Source organism: Nilaparvata lugens, chromosome 6, assembly GCF_014356525.2.
Source record: "Nilaparvata lugens isolate BPH chromosome 6, ASM1435652v1, whole genome shotgun sequence".
Taxonomy (NCBI): domain Eukaryota; kingdom Metazoa; phylum Arthropoda; class Insecta; order Hemiptera; family Delphacidae; genus Nilaparvata; species Nilaparvata lugens.
The window spans coordinates 64,642,229-64,661,483 of NC_052509.1; the positions used below are offsets into that span (position 1 = coordinate 64,642,229).

At 34.3% G+C, this 19,255-nt stretch overlaps 1 protein-coding gene across 6 annotated transcripts in view; it reads left to right on the forward strand.

Moving 5' to 3' along the window:
• The window catches only part of LOC111062204 (tyrosine-protein kinase Abl), a 227,440-nt gene that overhangs the window by 189,685 nt on the left and 18,500 nt on the right, over window positions 1-19,255 (forward strand). For all 6 annotated transcript variants that reach the window (XM_039431667.1, XM_039431669.1, XM_039431668.1 and 3 more), the window contains 7 exons: window positions 6,113-6,328; window positions 9,012-9,189; window positions 11,021-11,192; window positions 12,647-12,759; window positions 15,027-15,169; window positions 16,449-16,556; window positions 18,642-18,834. In XM_039431667.1, the coding sequence (XP_039287601.1) occupies window positions 6,113-6,328; window positions 9,012-9,189; window positions 11,021-11,192; window positions 12,647-12,759; window positions 15,027-15,169; window positions 16,449-16,556; window positions 18,642-18,834 (1,123 nt within the window). The remainder of the gene's footprint in view (window positions 1-6,112; window positions 6,329-9,011; window positions 9,190-11,020; window positions 11,193-12,646; window positions 12,760-15,026; window positions 15,170-16,448; window positions 16,557-18,641; window positions 18,835-19,255) is intronic.

The following is a 19,255-nucleotide window of genomic DNA, read 5'->3' on the forward strand; positions in this document are numbered from 1 at the left end:
CACATCTTGTGATAACATTCTATTTATTTTTTTTAGTAAATTTCGTGTACCTATTTAATATATTGGGACCGTCCACCATCTCTTCATGATGCTCGCACATCTTGAGATAGTTCTAACTGTATCCATCTTTTTGTTTCCGTGCACTTTGTTAAACGTGTCATTTGTTTGTGCCTCTTCATAATTCTCACATAAGTTATCATAAGAGACAATCACATTTTTTTCAATTAATCTGTCATTTATGCATCAATACAATCATAAAAACGATCTATCATCATAGATATCGTAATCTGAACATGGAAATCTAAGCTTAGCTTGTACTATTCTTCTTTCAAATTTTAATCCTATACTATTAAGCTGCATTTACACCAAAGTTATTAACAAAATGTCAATAACTTAATCCTTATAGATTCTATTAGATTGAACGGAACTTGACAGACACATATGTTTATCATGTGTATGATAAGATATGTTCAATCCAATAGAATCTATAAGGATTAAGTTATTAACATTTTGTTATTAACTTTAGTGTAAACGCAGCTTTAAACGAGCAATTTCTGTTCATATTTTTAGATGTTTATATGTTTCTATTCTACCGGATCTCGAAAAGGGCTCTAACGATTCTCACGAAATTCAGAACATAGTAGGTTTATAATATAAAAAATCGATTGCACTAGTTCTCATCCCTGGGAAAAATTACTGAAGGACATTAAAAGGATAATTATTATTCATCCTTGGAAAAACAGCTGATAATAATTATTTCGTCGTCTGTTGATGATGGAAGTGGGTGAGCGAGTTCATGTGTGTGGGACTGTGTCAAAATTATGACTCAGCTGTTGAACTTTTGTAATTATTCAATCAGGTACTTAGTGTCGTGATATGATAAACCATATGTTTTCGTTGTCATTGATTCATTCATAAAAATCAAATGTTGTTGATCCGTTACTAGTAGAAAGTCATGTTCAATTTTATTTGATTAAAGCTCTACAAATGAAGAGTTTACTTATTTCAATTTAATCAAATAAAATGCCGACAAAGAAAAAGACAAAAACGATTGAAAACCGTAACTACGAAGAAGATAAGATGGAATCACATATTGACAAGTTTCTCAAGCCAAGGAATTATCTATCGACCCAGATTCGCCTACGGCAGAGAGAGAGTGGAAACATTGGAAAAAGACGTTCGAAAATTTCTTAGAAGGAACGACAACCAAAGACAAAATGAAAATATTGGTAAACTTCTCATCACCTGCTTTATACGAAATTGTGGAAAGCTATACTTCATATGAAGAAACTATATCCATGTTGGAAGATATGTTCGTTAAACCAAAGAACGAAATTATGCACGATACTGCCTTGCTAATACAAAACAACAAATAGGTGAGTCCATTGATCACTACTATTCTGAACTAAAAAGATTAAGCTTATCATGTAACTTCACTAGAGTGTCAGCCGAAGAAAACAAAAACGAGCATATTAGAGATGCTCTTGTTTCAGGGTTATGTTCTATTGAAATTAAAGAGAAACTTTTTCAACAAGGAGATTTGAGTCTACAAGAAACCGTTTCCCAAGCACGTGTTCTTGAATCCGCAAAAACATATGCCGACTCCTTTAAAAGTACTTGTTATACAAACTCTGTTGAAGAAAATAAAAACATAAGCTTGAGTGAATCTTTCTCAGATGTTAATGCTGTAACCCAAAATCGACAGGCAATTGTAGAGAAATCCGTTCAATGCCAACGTTGCGGATATAAAAAACACTCAAATTCTCAAGAATGTCCTGCAATAGGAAAGACTTGTCATAAATGTTCCCGAATTGGACACTTTTCCCATGTGTGTAAAAGTAAAACGCTCAAAGAAAAACTAACTACGTCAACTATTACTGCAGCTGGTATAGCCAGTAATCTTTCTAAAGCTACAATTATTGTTTCGGTGAATGGAATAAATACACCAGCTCTTATTGATACCGGAAGTGTTGCCAGTTTTATTGATGAAAAATTTGCAAAAACAAATAAATTTAAAACTGCATCAGATTCTTGTTTTATAAGATTTGCATCTGTTCAACATAACACCGCTACAAAAGCATGTGTTTATAGCAATATTGTGTACAAAGGAAATGAATACAACAATATTAAACTCTTGGTATTAAAAGAATGCTGTTGCAATGTGATACTTGGTCACGATTTTTTGATGAATCACTCTACAATAAGTTTAGCATTCAATGGTAATAAACAGCCTCTTGTAATAGATAATAATTCTACAACCACACCACCCTTGAAAGATTGCCTCTTGGTGGAGGCCATGATAAAACCATGTTCCCTTTTCAATGACTTGACTCCCGATTGCCACCCAATAACTACCCGATCCAGAAGACACCCACAAGATGACTATGAATTCATTAAGAATGAGGTCATCGCCTCCTTACAGAAGGAATAATTGAGGAAAGCCAGTCCAGTTGGCGTGCCCAGCCTTTCATTGTAACCAATGGACAGAAGAAACGAATGGTCATAGACTATTCACAGACTATTAATAAATTCACAAATTTAGACGCATACCCTCTCCCATTGATCGAAGATCTTGTAAACACAATTGCCAAGTACAACATTTTTAGTACTGTAGATTTCAAGTCAGCTTACCATCAAATACCGATTCTTGAGAATGAACGACATTACACTGCCTTTGAAGTAGGCCGAAAACTTTATCAGTTCAAACGAATACCATTCGGAGTAACCAAGCTGCCTTCCAACGTACAATAAACGGACTTATAGAAAGAGAGAATTTGAACGACTGCTTTGCCTATTTGGATGATGTTGTCATTTGCGGTTCAGATCAAGAAGAACATGACAGAAATCTTAAGAAATTTCAACAAGTAATTGAATTGTATGGCTTGACTATAAATGAAGAAAAATGTAAATTTTCAAAAAAATCATTGAAGTTCCTTGGGTATGAGATAAAACATGGAGAAATTAAACCTGACCCAGAACGCCTTGCACCACTCATGAACTTTCCACCCCCAAGAAATGCTAAAGAAATGAAACGACTCATGGGATTACTGGCTCATTACTCCCGATGGATTAAAAACTTTTCTCAAAAGATTCACCCCCTTGTCCACATACAGAAATTCCCTCTATCTCAAGATCAGATGGAAACTTTGGAATTGTTGAAAAATGAAATTGCTTCCGCGGTACTGCTCTTTGTTGATGAAAATGTACCATTCATAATTGAGACAGATGCATCAGATTTTGCAATTGGTGCAACATTAACACAAAATTCTCGACCAGTAGCCTTTTTCTCACGAACTTTGTCCCAAAGTGAAACCAGGCATTCAGCTGTTGAGAAAGAAGCCTATGCCATTGTGGAGTCTATAAGAAAATGGAGACACTATTTACTACGAAAACAATTCACTTTGATCACTGACCAAAAATCAGTCACATTCATGTTTGGCACTCAACACAATAGAAAAATAAAAAATGAAAAGATACAAAGGTGGCGCCTAGAATTATCTGAATACAAATTCAACATAGTCTACAGACCTGGAAAGAAAATGCACCAGCTGATGCACTCTCTCGTATATGTATTACAGCTGGTTGTTCAACATTGAACTCAGCTTTGGCAAAATACCATGATGAACTTTGTCACCCTGGTGTAACTCGTTTCTACCACTGGCTCAGAATGAAAAATCTCCCCTATACTGTAGATGATGTAAGGAAAATTTGCTCCAATTGTGCAATTTGCTCTGAAATAAAACCACAGTATATGAAGACAAAAGGAAATCTCATAAAGGCAACAAAACCTTTTGAACGAATTAATATGGACTTCAAAGGACCCGTACAATCAAAAACAAGAAATAAATACCTACTGGTGATGGTTGATGAGTACTCAAGATTCCCTTTTGTATTTCCTTGTCCAGACATGACTGCGAGAACAGCCTGGTCTCATTAATATCAATGTTTGGCCTTCCAAGCTATATTCACACAGACAGAGGAACATCCTTCATGTCAACTGAGTTGAAGAGCTTTCTTGGCTCAAAAGGGATAGCAACTAGTAGATATAATGGAATTATATGGAAAGCAATAACACTAGCTCTAAGATCACGAGGACTTGATTCAAATCGATGGGAGGAAGTGTTGCCTGATGCACTTCACTCTATTCGATCTCTTTTGTGTACTACAACAAATTGCACCCCTCATGAACGAATGTTCCTACACATGAGATCCTCAACAAATGGACAGTCACTACCATCTTGGCTAATGAGCCCAGGACCAGTTTGGCTGAAGAAAATGAACCGAAATTCAAAGCAAGATTCATCAGTAGAAGAAGTTGAATTGATTGAGGCAAACCCAGAGTATGCTCACATTCGTCGCCCTGATGGACAAGAGTCCACTGTGTCGCTCCGTCATCTTGCCCCTAAGATAACACGAAAATCTAGCCGGGTAGAATGATATGATAAACCATATGTTTTCGTTGTCATTGATTCATTCATAAAAATCAAATGTTGTTGATCCGTTACTAGTAGAAAGTCATGTTTAATTTTATTTGATTAAAGCTCTACAAATAAAGAGTTTACTTATTTCATGTCGGTTGCAAAAAAGCCGGGTTAAAAAATCCTGATTGATTCCAGTAGAACCATCTTTTTGTAATTGTCTTTTCTGATTTGGTTCACGTGAAATTATTCAGGATTAAATTTTAACCGGTTTTTGTGCAACCAGGCCTTTGTGAAGGAAATTTTTTCATTCCTCTGGGAATTAATCTCAATTCATTGTGATTAGATAGAACATTTCTGTATGAACTATGCATACTATTATAATTTCATCTTTCGTAATCAATCTCTCAGCATATTTGTAAAATACAGAACCAGACACTACCTCTTCATAATTCTTACATAATATTTCAAATAATAATTTTGTATCAATAAAAGAAAGTTTTGAGAAAACATTGCAATTTGTCAATTAATCAATCATTTATTTATCAATACAATGATTAAAATGATCTATAATCATAGATATCATAATATAAAAGAGGAAAACTAAGTTCAGCTTGTACTATTCCCATATCAAATTTAAATGGTACTGTAATGAAGTCCAAAAAATTAGTGCCAGGCACTCAAGGCTGTGCTAAGGCTAATAATAAACTTTCTACTCGTGATATTTTTCCAAGTTTTTCGATTTGTATATCATCAAGCTATCAAAATGAAAAAGTTTTCTTAGGAAAACATTTTTTTTCTGATCATTACTTTTTGAGATATGAGCGCCTAAAGTTTAAATTTTTGGGACAGAACATTTCAAATTCGGTGAGAGATAAATTCATGGTATTGTTGATCTAGTAAAACAAAAAAATTCTGATAATATCAATGTTTAAGATACTTGTTAAATTTACTAAAATAACCAAAATAACTTTTAATTGAGTTATTTTTGGTAAATTGAATAACTTATTCAAAAATTGATATTTTCAGAAAATTCTTGTTTTACTAGATCAACAAAACAATACCATGAAGAATCCATCCTCTAAATCTCATGGATTTATATCTTACCGAATTTGAAATGTTCTGTCCCAAAAAGGCAAACTTCAGGCGCTCATATCTCAAAAAGTAATGATCGGAAAAAAATGTTTACCTGAGAAAACATTTTCATTTTGATAGCTTGATGATATACAAATAGAAAAACTTGGAAAAATATCACGAGTAGAAAGTTTATTTTTAGCCTTTACACAGCATTAAAATCGCTAGCCCAAGAATACTCCTTGGCAATAATTGGCAAGTGATAACAATCTTGGATTAAGTAATATTGTTAGAAAGCTGAAAATCACCTGAAAGCTTTATAATTTCAATGATATTGAATTTATTATGTAAATTTGTAAATTTCGTGTACTTTGTTAGTCAACTTTATCCGTTGATCTTCATCTGTTATCATCTTCATGATGTTCCTTCCACATCTTGATAGAACACTAAAATCGATTTTGTTATTTTGTGAAAATCACTTTCATAATCTATTTATTCATTCATTTACATAATCCTCATTATCATTGAACCGTTTCATTATAACCTAACCTAATCTTACCTAACATCTCTCCACATTTCGAGATAACATTATTAATGCATCTTTTGTTTTGTTGTCGTAGAACCGGACGAGTGGGAGATCAACCGCACGGACATCGTGATGCGCCACAAACTGGGCGGCGGCCAATATGGCGACGTGTACGAGGCGGTGTGGAAGCGCTACAACATGACCGTCGCCGTCAAGACGCTCAAGGAGGACACCATGGCGCTCAAGGACTTCCTCGAGGAGGCCGCCATCATGAAGGAGATGAAGCATCCCAATCTAGTGCAACTATTAGGTCAGTTATCCACCCCTCACTAGACTTGAATACGTGAATAATTGTTGAAGACTACCATAGAGTAAAGATACCGTTCAAGTATAGATACCTAGATTATTTTTCTCTAATACTACCTTCATATTATACTCGAATATAATAATCATATTGATACTTATAATACAGGGTCTTTCAAAATGATGGACCCATTTTCAAAAATTGGTACCTATTTATTAAAAAAAAATGCAAAATTAACAACCTTTATACCAATGGAAAGAGAAAGTTTCAAAGTTTTTTTTAATACCTTACAAGTGTTGAATGTGGTCTCCAGCTGCTGCACGATCTGCGGAACCGTATCACTGCTGCCGTGCACTCAATAACACCAGATACCCTTTCTCGTGAGTGGGACGATTTTGGCTACCGTGTAGATGTTTGCTGTGCAGCAGCCGGAGCCACATTCAAAACTTGTAAGATATTAAAAAAAAACTTTGAAACTTTCTCTTTCCATTGGTATAAAGGTTGTTAATTTTGCATTTTTTTTAATAAATAGGTACCAATTTTTGAAAATGGGTCCATCATTTTGAAAGACCCTGTATTATAAGTTAATATAATTATTATTATTATTGTTATTTGTTACGTAAAGCCACAAATCTGAGCAGAGCTCGAGTGGCATATAACGTGTCATAAAAAAATGAACATTGTCATGAACATATGTCATGAACATTTTTCTATGCAAAGTGTATTGCATTATTTGTATTAATTCAAAGTGTAAATGCACTGCAACATTCCTCCGTAGTATAGGGACACGCTTTTACAAGTGCATTTGTAATTAATATACTTCATATCATATTATGATGTTACGGGGTAGCCACTAACGACAGGACAAGTGTATTGAACATGTGTTTACAAACACATTTCCTTATCATCACACCGAAAGGCTTCGAACAAAATTTTTTGAAGTTTGTATCTTCGATTTATTGTTGTTTATTTTTTCTTCGCTACTCTATTTGAGGTTTTATTATTATTTTTTCATGATTGAAATTTGTAAATGTCCAGTGGTTTATTTATTGTTATTAATTGATCATTTTATGTTGGAAGCTGCTGTCGAACAGCGAATGTTGTTCGAAGCCTCTCGCTGAAGATACAACATGTATGACGAGCATGTGTGTACACACATATCTGTCCTGTAGTTAGTAGCCACACTTAGGTTGCACATAATGAGATGAATCCTAGCGTTTTCATGTTTTGAACTGGTGCAAGAAGCGCCAGTCTCGTTGTGCGCTAGATGCTGTGTACAGACTTACGCGCCACGAATACAGGCCGTACGTTTTTCTCTTATTCTTATACAAGTCACTAGTTAGAAATCTCCTAGAATATGCCTCTAAGATCTAGAGTCCATATTGCAATGACCAAATTCTCATTCTGGAGCGTTTACAAAACAAATTTCTGTGATATATGTATTACAAGAAGTTTACTGTCTACTGTCCATTTGATTTCCCAACTGATACGCTGAGGTGTATATTTGGAATTGAAACATTAAAATCAAGGAGAGATGTCAGATCCCTTATTTTCCTTTACAATTTACTAAACAATGAAATAGATTCTGCTTATTTACTTTCTAAACTTAATATCTACATTCCATCCATAGCTCGTCTTTCTTCATTTTCTTTTCTTGTAACTCGCTTCAGAACAGAAAGTCATTATAACTCTCCAATTAATAGAATCCAGAGGCTTTTCAATCTCTTTTCTGGGCGCCGAGACGTCTTTGGGTGCTCTCGTGGCAGATTCCGCAACACTCTGAAGGGCTTCATTTAGGATAGATATTTGTGGCCAGGTTTCTGTATGACATTTTTCTTTTTTATAACATTTTTTCTTCTCAGTGCCCACATGATTCTTTGTTCTGTATTACATGGTTTGTGCCCATGTAAAATATTTTAAGTGCATATTTTCCCTCCTCTCATCTTTTCTCTTGGAAGATAGTTCCACCAATAAATATAAGATTATTTTTACAAAATACCCCATGTTTCTATTGTTAAGACGCTTTTTTGTTAATTAATTCATTTTGTTCTTATTTTGTTTTACTCTTGTTTTATTTTTAGCTTGTTATTTATTTTAAATCTATTTTTTGAATGAAGAATGTTGTAATATTTCAAGGAGACATATAAGGGTTTAACCTGTTGTCTCCATGTATGTATTTATGCAAATGAATACATAACATCAAAGTCAAAAGTCAAAATAAGCTAATGCTATATTTACATATTATGAGCATATCATTAGCTGATGAGAAGCATACGACATGTTTTCGTCATGCCTAAATCTGGTCACAGCTCTACACTATGATGAAAATACTGTCAAGGCATCTTCCAAAGACTGGCATAGTCTAGTCCTAGTGGACTTAGCGCTTGACTCCGAAATGGGAGATTCAGGGTTCGGTTTTGCGATCCTGGCATTGGTTTTTTCAATCTCTATACTATTTTGATATACTTAAGGATTTTTTCCTATATATTTTCAATAAATTTCTCAAATAATCGTAGATTTTAAGTTAATTTCCAGGTACAAACTAGTAGTATAGTGCCATGAATACTATCAATACATTGAATACCACGCATAACATGCAAACCACTTCTATGTAGGCTACTGTATTTCAAACATGAAACTGGAATAGGTATTATGCCTTTTTTCTAATGTTGCCTTTATTGTGTTGCAGGTGTATGCACGCGAGAACCTCCATTTTATATTATAACAGAATTTATGTCGAAAGGCAACCTATTAGATTATCTTAGACATGGTAACAAAGAACTGATAAATGCTGTCGTACTAATGTACATGGCCACGCAGATTGCATCCGGAATGAGTTACCTAGAAAGTAGATGTTTTATTCATAGGTAAGTCAAAACTATTATCATTATTCTATCAATAGAATTTGTAAAATCAATGTTGCTATTGGGGAACTCTATAATGAAAGAAACACTGTTTATTTATTTGAAAATATACATATTTGAGGGCACCAGGAACTAAATCCCATTATTGCCCTCATAACGCACAGGCATGCACAGGCTTTTCGCATGTGAGGAACCTTCTCCAAGTTTTGTATTATTATTTATTTATTTCCATAAAATAATACAACATATTATAGGATATAATACATACACAGGGTATAGCAACTACAAAAAATTCAAATTAATTAAATAAAGCAATACATAATAGTGGGAATCAACCCCATTACTTTGATAAAACCATTGTTACTATTACTGAATTCTATTATTATTATAAATTATAGATCTATTAATATTATACGGAAATGTATTATTACGGTGAATGTGCAGCATACCAATACCCTGATAATGAAATAGTAATTGCCCACATAGACTAAAAAAGTCTGTTTGTGGGTCAATGAGTCTAATATTATGTATATTGTATATTGTTTGTACTTTCTAAAAGGAAGAATAAAGATAATTTCAATTTCAATTTGAAAAACGATACGTGGAAAGGAAAATAAAATAACAAATACTATTGAGTTTCAGGAAAAAACTGAAAACAAGATACAAACAAAATAATAGAAATCCTTGCAAAATCTATTGAAGATTGTCAGTTCCATATTTAGTTTGTGTTGTGAACTGCACTTTTTTGTAGTGAATTCTTAGTTCCATTAAACGCTGATTAATAACGCCATTGTCTTCCATTTCGCTCGTTGATTCTTGTTGGATTGTATAAATGACTTCACTAGACCGTTTTACATTGATTCTTAAACTGTAGTGTTTATGTTTGTGACATGGTTGTAGACAAACATGTATTATTGGCTTGACAGGGACGTGGCATAAGTTAAATAAAGGCGTGGTAACTAACTAAAACTAAGTCCGGTAGCACAAAAACCGGTTAAATTTTAACCGTGATTAATTTCACGAGAACCAATCAGAAAAGGCCTTATTATAAGACGGCTTCTCTGATTGGTTCTCGTGGAATTAATTACGATTAAAATTTAACCGGTTTTTGTTCAACCGGCACTAAGTGTACCAAAATACTGCCATATTGTCATCGATTGTGATGTTTGTGACATTTTTGTATTGTAAACAAAACTTATTGTGATATTGATTTGACAACAAGTTATTAATTATTGTTATACTGCCATATAGTCATCGATTGTAAAACTATAATGTAAATGATATTTTTGTATTGTGAACAAAACTTATTGTAATATTGGTTTGACAACAAGTTATTAATTGTTGAGTTGTTGATATTTGAAATCAAGGGAGGAATAGTTTTGCCTGTTGGTCCTCTCGCTGTTGGCCATACTTAGGTGGGCCACTAACGACTGGTCATGCATGATGAACATGTGTGTACACACATGTCGGCATACATTGATGTGTCATCACAGCGAAAGGCTTCGAACAAAATAAAATGAAAACGCACATATAGGCTATTGTCAAATTCTACAGTTTTATTTGCTTCGAACAAAGTTTTTCGAGGTTAGGTTTTCATGTTCATCATGCAATGATGTAAAGGTGAAGTCCTGTTATGTATTGTTTACATTATATGTATTTATGTTGTATGTGAAATGCAAATAATGATTGTGACGTTGTCTATTGCTTTTTTCAAAGTTTAATGACAATAAAATATTATTAACTTGCATGTCCTGTAGTGGGCAGCCTAATGAATTGTGTATTATTGAATCAATAGATTATTGTATTGTAATCAATGATTGTGTGGTTTTTTAAGGGACCTGGCAGCGCGTAACTGCCTGGTGGGTGAGAACCACCTGGTGAAAGTGGCCGACTTTGGTCTGGCGCGGCTGATGCGCGATGACACCTACACGGCGCATGCGGGCGCAAAGTTCCCCATCAAGTGGACGGCGCCCGAGGGACTTGCGTACAACAAGTTCTCTACCAAGGTAGATATCGTTTCCCATTCAGAAAAGTCAATATTTTTATAATTTATTGAAATGTTGACTTTTTCAACGCTATTCATTATTAAATAGTCTTATTCAAGAACAGTATTGATGTTGAATGGAATCATCTACAATAATATATTCGATTGCATCCAACTAATCTGCTGTTTGGAGAATTTAATGTGATGACTGTAAGGCAATTGTACTTGAAAAATTTAGCAAAATATATTATTAAGTATAAAAACAAATGATATAGTTCAATATGATTTTAAAACAAATACAACCTATAAATACAAAATTTATAAAACAAAACTAACAGTAGTTAGAAGACAGCTCATTTATATATGTACAAGATTCATTCATAAATGAATTGCCTTTTGATCTGGAAGCAAGAATTAATTACAAAATACTAAAAAATTGGATAATAGAAATCTATTCCTTTTCAATTGAAAGCATTATGTAATTTTTTAAAACATATTTTAAAGCGTGGATTTTTTTTCTCTATTATTGTATAAAACTAGGAAACAACCAATGTAACAATTTTATTCAAGCATAACTAACTGATTGCAACTCTCACCAGCGGGCAAGGCTTAATTCCTTTTGCTGGTGATGCCAAATTACACATGAAAAGTATCTAATTATGATTTTGGTATTATTTATGCTTACTTTTTATTTTATTATTTTAGCCTATACTTTTGATTATAAAATTGTGCATTTCCATTTATTTGTTTTGAATATGTATTTATTGTATGGCAAATAAATTATTTGATTTGAATCATTTACATTCACAATTGTACAACTTTCAAAGGTCCATTTGCACCAGCTACGTTTAAACAGAGTTAAATCTGTTGTTCAGAGTTTAAACCCAGAATATAACATATGTTAACATAGCTACTTTTATAATCGTAGTTTAGCGTTGAACGGAGATGGTGCATATTATGAACCCTAGTTTATTTAAATGAACTTAACTGAGTCATTGTCTATGTTGTAGAACCGTTCCATAATGAAACGGTTTATTTGGTTCTGTACAAAATAATAAAACTTTAGAATTTGATGATAAATGTGTGTTTTTATTTCATAAATGAACATATTCAAAAAAATGTATTGATATTGAATAGAATCAACTACTATTCGTGATATTTTAATGTTATATTCATGATTAGGTCTACAATTCTGTATTTAGATATTGTTAAACTTTTATCAATTCTGATACCCTGTGATAAGGTGACAGAGCTGAACAGCTGATAACTTGCTAACAATGCTAACAGCTGATAGACCGAATGCGACTCTGGCATTGGCTAATGAAAGAAATCTAATTCCCCTTCAAGATGATGGATCTTGGGGAGACGATTCTGGTCAAGTTTTCATTCTGTGATGTAGTTGTTTGATGTTTTGTGTTGATTGTCCCATTCTGATGATACATACATGTGTTTGATGTTTGGTGTTTTCTGTTTCAGTCTGACGTGTGGGCGTTCGGTATCCTGTTGTGGGAGATAGCCACCTACGGAATGTCTCCCTACCCAGGGGTCGACCTCACCGACGTCTATCGTATGCTAGAACAGGGATACAGGTTGGTATTATTGCTTCCTTAAATAATCAAACTTCTAGCTTCAATGGAAATTCGATAGGTCTGCTATATGAAATACAGGGTGACACAGAATAACGGGAACTTTTAAAAACGCCATAAAACATTAGTGAGAAGGGCAAAAATGATTTTATTCAAACTAATCTAAAGTTCAAGACTTGCCATTTGAGAATTAATAATAAGATCTATCACTTTTTGACAATTACTTCTTTAAGATGGCTTCCTCCTGAACGAATACACTCTTGAAATCTGTGTTGACGATTCCTCATTGATCGCTGCAACATATCATCTGGGATATTGCGGATTTTATTTTGAATTCTGTTTTAATTTTTAATTAATTCAAAATTATTGATGAAATTGTGAGTGAAATCCACTCCGCACGGCATTCAATGACAACTGTGCGAGTGAGTATTCTTTAGTAACCGTGTAATCTCATGAATAGGTTGCGTTTCTTGGTCCCATGATCTGTCCACCTGCGATTTTCTGTTCGTGGAGCTATCTCAAATCAAACGTTTTCACAACTTGACCAATAACTGTAGTTGAATCATAACAGACTATTCAAAATGAAATTAAACATATCCCAGCTGAAATGTTGCAGCAATCGTTCAGGAATCTCAACACAGATTTCAAGAGTGTATTCGTGCAGGAGGAAGCCATCTCAAAGAAGTAGTTGTCAAAAAGTGATAGATGTTATTAATAATTCTCAAATGGCAAGTCTTGAACTTTACATTAGTTTGAATAAAATCATTTTTGCCCTTACCACTAATGTTTATGGCGTTTTTAAAAGTTCCCGTTATTCTGTGTCACCCTGTATTATAAACATAAAATAATGTAATAGAGAAAAGATAGCATAGAAAGATATCTCATAATATAGGGCGTTTCTGTTCCAAATTTCACTGTTAACTCAAGCCGATAGTCCTAGAAGTTATTTTTTGTGAAGCTATGTGACGTTTTTATAGTGGTTGTACTGTGCCGTTCTTAAGCCGTGTCCACACTGAACAAATGTTCTACATACATGTTCGGCAAACATGTTTGTTGAGGAGCTCAGATACAAACATTTTGAAAAGTTTGAACAATCATTGTTTGTCAAACAAAAAATTACTGTTTTCCCAAACATTTTCAGTGATGACAGCTGTAAAACATAAAACCTGTTCTCACAAATATTTTGTTTGGTGACGCGTCCACACTGGCCACGGGCAAACATTGTTTGTCAAATATAATAAAATTTACCCAGACTGTTTCAACAAACATGTTTGTCGAACATTTGCTCATTGTGGCCACGGCTTTAGGCTGGTCTCTAACGGTAGGACATGCATGACATGCATGTTTATCATGCATACACACATGTTCATCATGCATGTTTTTGTTATCAGCGAGATGCTTCTAACATAAAATAAGCAATCAATAACAATAAATAAACCACTTCAAAATTACAAATTATAATGATGCAATTATAATGAAATAGGATTAATTCAAACTCAAATAGAGTAGCGAAGAAAAATAAACAACAAAAATCGGAGATTCAAAAACCTCACCTCAAAAAAATTTGAACGAAGCCTTTCGCTGTGATCACAGCTGTGATGAAACAACAATTTATGTCGACTGTGTAACATGCATATCTATTATGCATGATACACCGTTAGTGGCCAGCCTCACACTGTCACCCGGCGAAAACGTTGATAATAAACAGTAGTAAAAAATAATCGGTTCGATTTAACAATAAATCTGCTTGAAATTTGGAACATAAACGACCTCTATACTATGGGATATATCCTCATGATATCTTTTCTCTATGACAATAGTGCCCATAATTTAGACTGTTGGAAAAACCAAGAGGTCGAAAGATAGATTTATATTAAAATACAGATATAAAGCTAGGTTTACACTATGTAGCAGAGCTACATGTATGCATGTAGCAGAGCTATATATCTAGCGGAGCTATATATCTAGCAGAGCTGTATGTAGCTGACAGAGCTATATGTAGCTCAAATTTTATATAGCTCTCCAGCTACGTAGTGTAAACGTAGTTCAAGATGAATTAGTTGTGATGATAACGTGAAAGAAACGAATCTCATAAAATCATTTTTGTATTTAGATTATCATTCATGCAGAAGATATTCAAGTTGTTAGCTTACTTGTGACAAATTAAATTCCAACTTCTCGAAAAAATGTATGATTTTTATATTTATTAAAATAATAAATATTTCCAATATTTCTGTAATATTCAAACATTTGTGAATATTTATTTGCAGAATGGACTGTCCACCTGGTTGCCCACCAAAGATTTACGAACTGATGCGAAAGTGCTGGCAGTGGGTGCCTGGCGAGAGACCCACCTTCCAAGAAATACACCATTCTCTGGAGAATATGTTCCAAGAGTCCAATATTATCGAAGGTAACATTTTCCACTTGATTTTACCTTGTACCTTGTGATATAATTATACAAAATACGTAATTTAGACTGACTCTTCTCGAAAAGGGACCGTATTATTCAGGACTCAAGTGTTTTAATTGCATTCCAGAGGATATAAGGCTATTTAGCAGCTATAAGTTATTCGTATCAAAGATAATTAGGACACTGGTAGAGGCTTGTCCTTATACCATTGAGGAGTGTTTTAGAGCATTCATGTGACTCGACCATTCTAAAAATGACATGTATGCCACATGAGCACTGCTCAGAATTTGTGGCTCCACACAACAAAAATATAATAATAATCAAAATATTCCTATTAACGTCTGTTCACAAAATGTCTTGGTATTGTAATCACAGTAACAAATTGTAACAAGAGTGAAAACTTGTGATTACAATGTATCGTGTAACATTGTAAGCACTTGTGATAATTGCGTCTATCCACAAAATGTCTTGTTAATATTGCCGGCTGGTATTATTGTAATAATATTCTATACTTCGTCCTTCCTTGCTACAATTTGATTAGTGAAAATTGTGTTTATTGGGAACTGGTTGTCTGGTATCCATGGAAATCTCTTGTCTATTCTGGAATCTTGGCCATAGCCTATCACGTATTACTTTTTGACACACTTGTCTAAGACCCTGTTGCACAGAAGCATGTTAAACTTTCATCATGATCAAATGCCAAGAGAACCAATCAGAGAAGGCTTTTCCATGAATCCGTGAAGAAGTCTTTTCTGATTGGTTCTCGTGGCTAATCACGATTAAAATTTAAGCGAATCAGCAAGGAGAAAGTTGTGATTTCAGCCCTAGATAGCAGCAATGACGGGGTCAAGTTACAAATTGTGATTACTTACTTATTTTTAATCCAATTTGGAAGAACAAAACTGTTTTGTAAAGAGCTTAAAGTTATAAGTCGCTATTATGAACTGCAGGTTTTTTGCAACTGGGGGTAAAATGTCTAAAGGCTGCTGGGTCTCTTCCACTAATTCTCTCTTTTTTTTATTACGGATGATGCCCACATGAGCTTTTTGCTTGTGCGTGGGTAATGGGAAGTGCGAGGGTGAATTATGAGATGTTCAAACGTCCATGCCTATTCGGCGGGATTCGAACCCACGACCAGGTAGCACTAGCACACTGAAGGGTGCAACGGCTTAGTCAACTCTTCTATGGCTGAAACAGATTATTATTATGTAATTTTTGATTTCCATGTCGTATTGATATTCATGTTTATTTGTGTTAATTTTGTAATATTTTTTTGCAGAAGTGGAAAAACAGCTGCAAGGCAGTCTGACACCACAGTTGCCCTACAAGAAGCCACACGCCGGGTCGACGGGCAACATACATAACCTAGTCCTATTGGCTGATGCAGGTATGATGTTCTCACACTCTTTCATTTGTCAATCTTTCTATAGTAAATACTTTTTCAATAGGGATATTATCCCTAGTATCCCTTGAATGCACAGACACATAAGTGTCTATGAAGATTCAACATATTTCCATATTCCATTATATTAATTTATGTTACAAATGACTCTGATGTAATATAATAGATACTAGAATACCAATGGCCGGATTCCGAGCTCGGGATTTAGCTAAGTTCTAGACTTTAAACAGCTGGAGTCAGAAAATTGGCTTTCCAAAACGGGGCGGAGTCGCAGTAAAACGACTATCGATTTTTAAATTAAATTTTCAGAAAACTAGAAAATTGAACACAAAATAGAATAGTGTAAAGTTTCAGCTATTTTGAATTATTCAGGAATGTTCCATTTCGTCAAGGAAAAACGTTTCCAATTATAGAAATAAGAAAATAAAGATTATCATAAAAACTGCGAAGACGCCCTGTTTCGGAAAGTCAATTTTCTGACTTCAGCTGTTTTAAGTATAGAACTTAACAAAATCCCGAGCTCGGAAACCGGCCCTAAAGCCATGTCCGCACTGAACAAATGCTCGACATGATCGGCAAACATGTTTGTTGAGGAGCTCAGGAAAAAACATTTTAAAAGGTTTGGACAATCATTGTTTGTCAAACAAAAATGACTGTTCTTCCAAACATTTTCAGGGCTGACAGCTGTAAAACATAAACCTGTTCTCTCCACTTGAAAATATTTTGTTTGGTGACGCGTCCACACTGGCCACGGGCAAACATTGTATGTCAAACATATTAAAATTTGCCCAAACTGTTTCAACAAGCATGTTTGTCGAACATTTGTTCAGTGTGGACACGGCTTAAGAGGCTACTAAGTTATTAAGAGAGAGGTAGATAAAATACTAAGGCAATTCTCGTGTTATATTTTCTTTCAAATTTAGGTGATGACACCGTTCAAAAAGTAGGTTAGCCTTGTTTAATTTTAAGTGAAAACACTCACAAACATGAAATTTTGAATTCAAATGATTAATAGAATAGAATGAATGACCTTTTATATTTGATAAGTAGAACTTTTGACAGTAATGTTTTAGGAGTAAGTTTGCGTTTCTTTTCAAGTTTCAAAATTTTCAATAATTAATACAGTATTTTTCAGTTATGAGTGATGATTTAGTGAAGAAGGCTATTCTTATCTAATTTGATTTTCAACTTTTCTGAATTCTAAATTACTAGTTTACATATATTTTGGACTCAAACAACATGTACAAAAAACATGAAGTGTTAACTTAACCTATTTTTGGACAATTTCTATCTGAATTTGGGAAAGGAACAGTTTTGGGCTTCAAGCCTGTTGTTCCTTTCCCAATAATAATTCATAGTTGAGAATCATATTGTATCTATCAATGTATAAAATAAATTAATGTCCACTCTACCACTCAACCACGTAGTAATGAATGGATTGAGAGTAAATTTTGATTTGAAAATAAATTGAGAAAATAGATTTGGTGTAATAATAGTAATAGTATCTTACAAAACAAGGATGGGAAGGGGTCTTTTGCAGGCAAGAATGATGTTTCTAGTCGAGGCGTTAGCCGAGACTAGAATTTCATTCGAGCACTGCAAAAGATATTCACGTCCAAGTAACGTACACTATTTTTGTCATAATAATCTGAGGAAGAATAATTGAGAAAAAGAAAACATTAACAACTGCTTGTGCTGAAGTTACTACATGCATTCTATAAACATAACCTAGTTTACAAATTCTGAATCAGGAATTTATTGATTGTAGTTGACAAAACTTCCACGTGGAGCGCTAAAAGGTTGTGTTTTGACCCAGTTTTGCTATTCCTATTTCGGAACTAGGAAACATACTCGACTGTAAAGAAAACATATGATCTTATTACAGTACAGTATGCTGTAATGAGAATCATATGTTTATTTGTTATACAATCAGCTGTTTACCGGCTTGATTTCATGCATGGAAAGCAGCTGAGATTGAATGACTATGACAAAAATGTATTTTCTCAGTAATAAATGATTGAGAGTAAATTTGGATTCGAAAATTTATTTTGAAAACGATTGTTTGTGTAGAAGCGGGTGGCACTCCGACTAGCTCTTCGGCAACCGTCACCAAGCTGAGCACTTTCAGCAGCGGGGGCGGGGGTGGGGGCAGTGGAGGTGGAGGGGCCTCCATGCAGCCGCCTCCCAAGAGCAGTCTCGTGCAGATGCGGCGACCGATCAACCGTAAAGGCAAAACGGCGCCTGCGCCGCCCAAACGCACTAGGTAATCAATTAAGCTCTTCAATTATTTCAATTTATTGTTGCTTCCAGAATATAATGCCCACTCAAGTCTCAGATTTGTATGTTTGTCCAATCACTATATACATTGGTGTTTTGGAGAAAATATAGCATAAGAAGATATCCCATGGTATGTTCTATGGTCTATATTCCAAGTTTTACTGATAACTCAAGCCGATAGTCCTAGTAGTTCTTTTTCGTGATTTTCGTGAAGCTATGTGACGCTGGTAGTCTCTCATACTGTGCCGTTCTTACACTTTCACTCCAGCAAAACAGTAAAAATAGACAGTAGTTGACAGTAATCGGCTTCAGTTGACAAAAACACGTCTTGAAATTTGAAACATATATGACATATACCATGGAATATCTTCTTATGCTATCTTTTCTCTATAGCGCATTATCTTCAG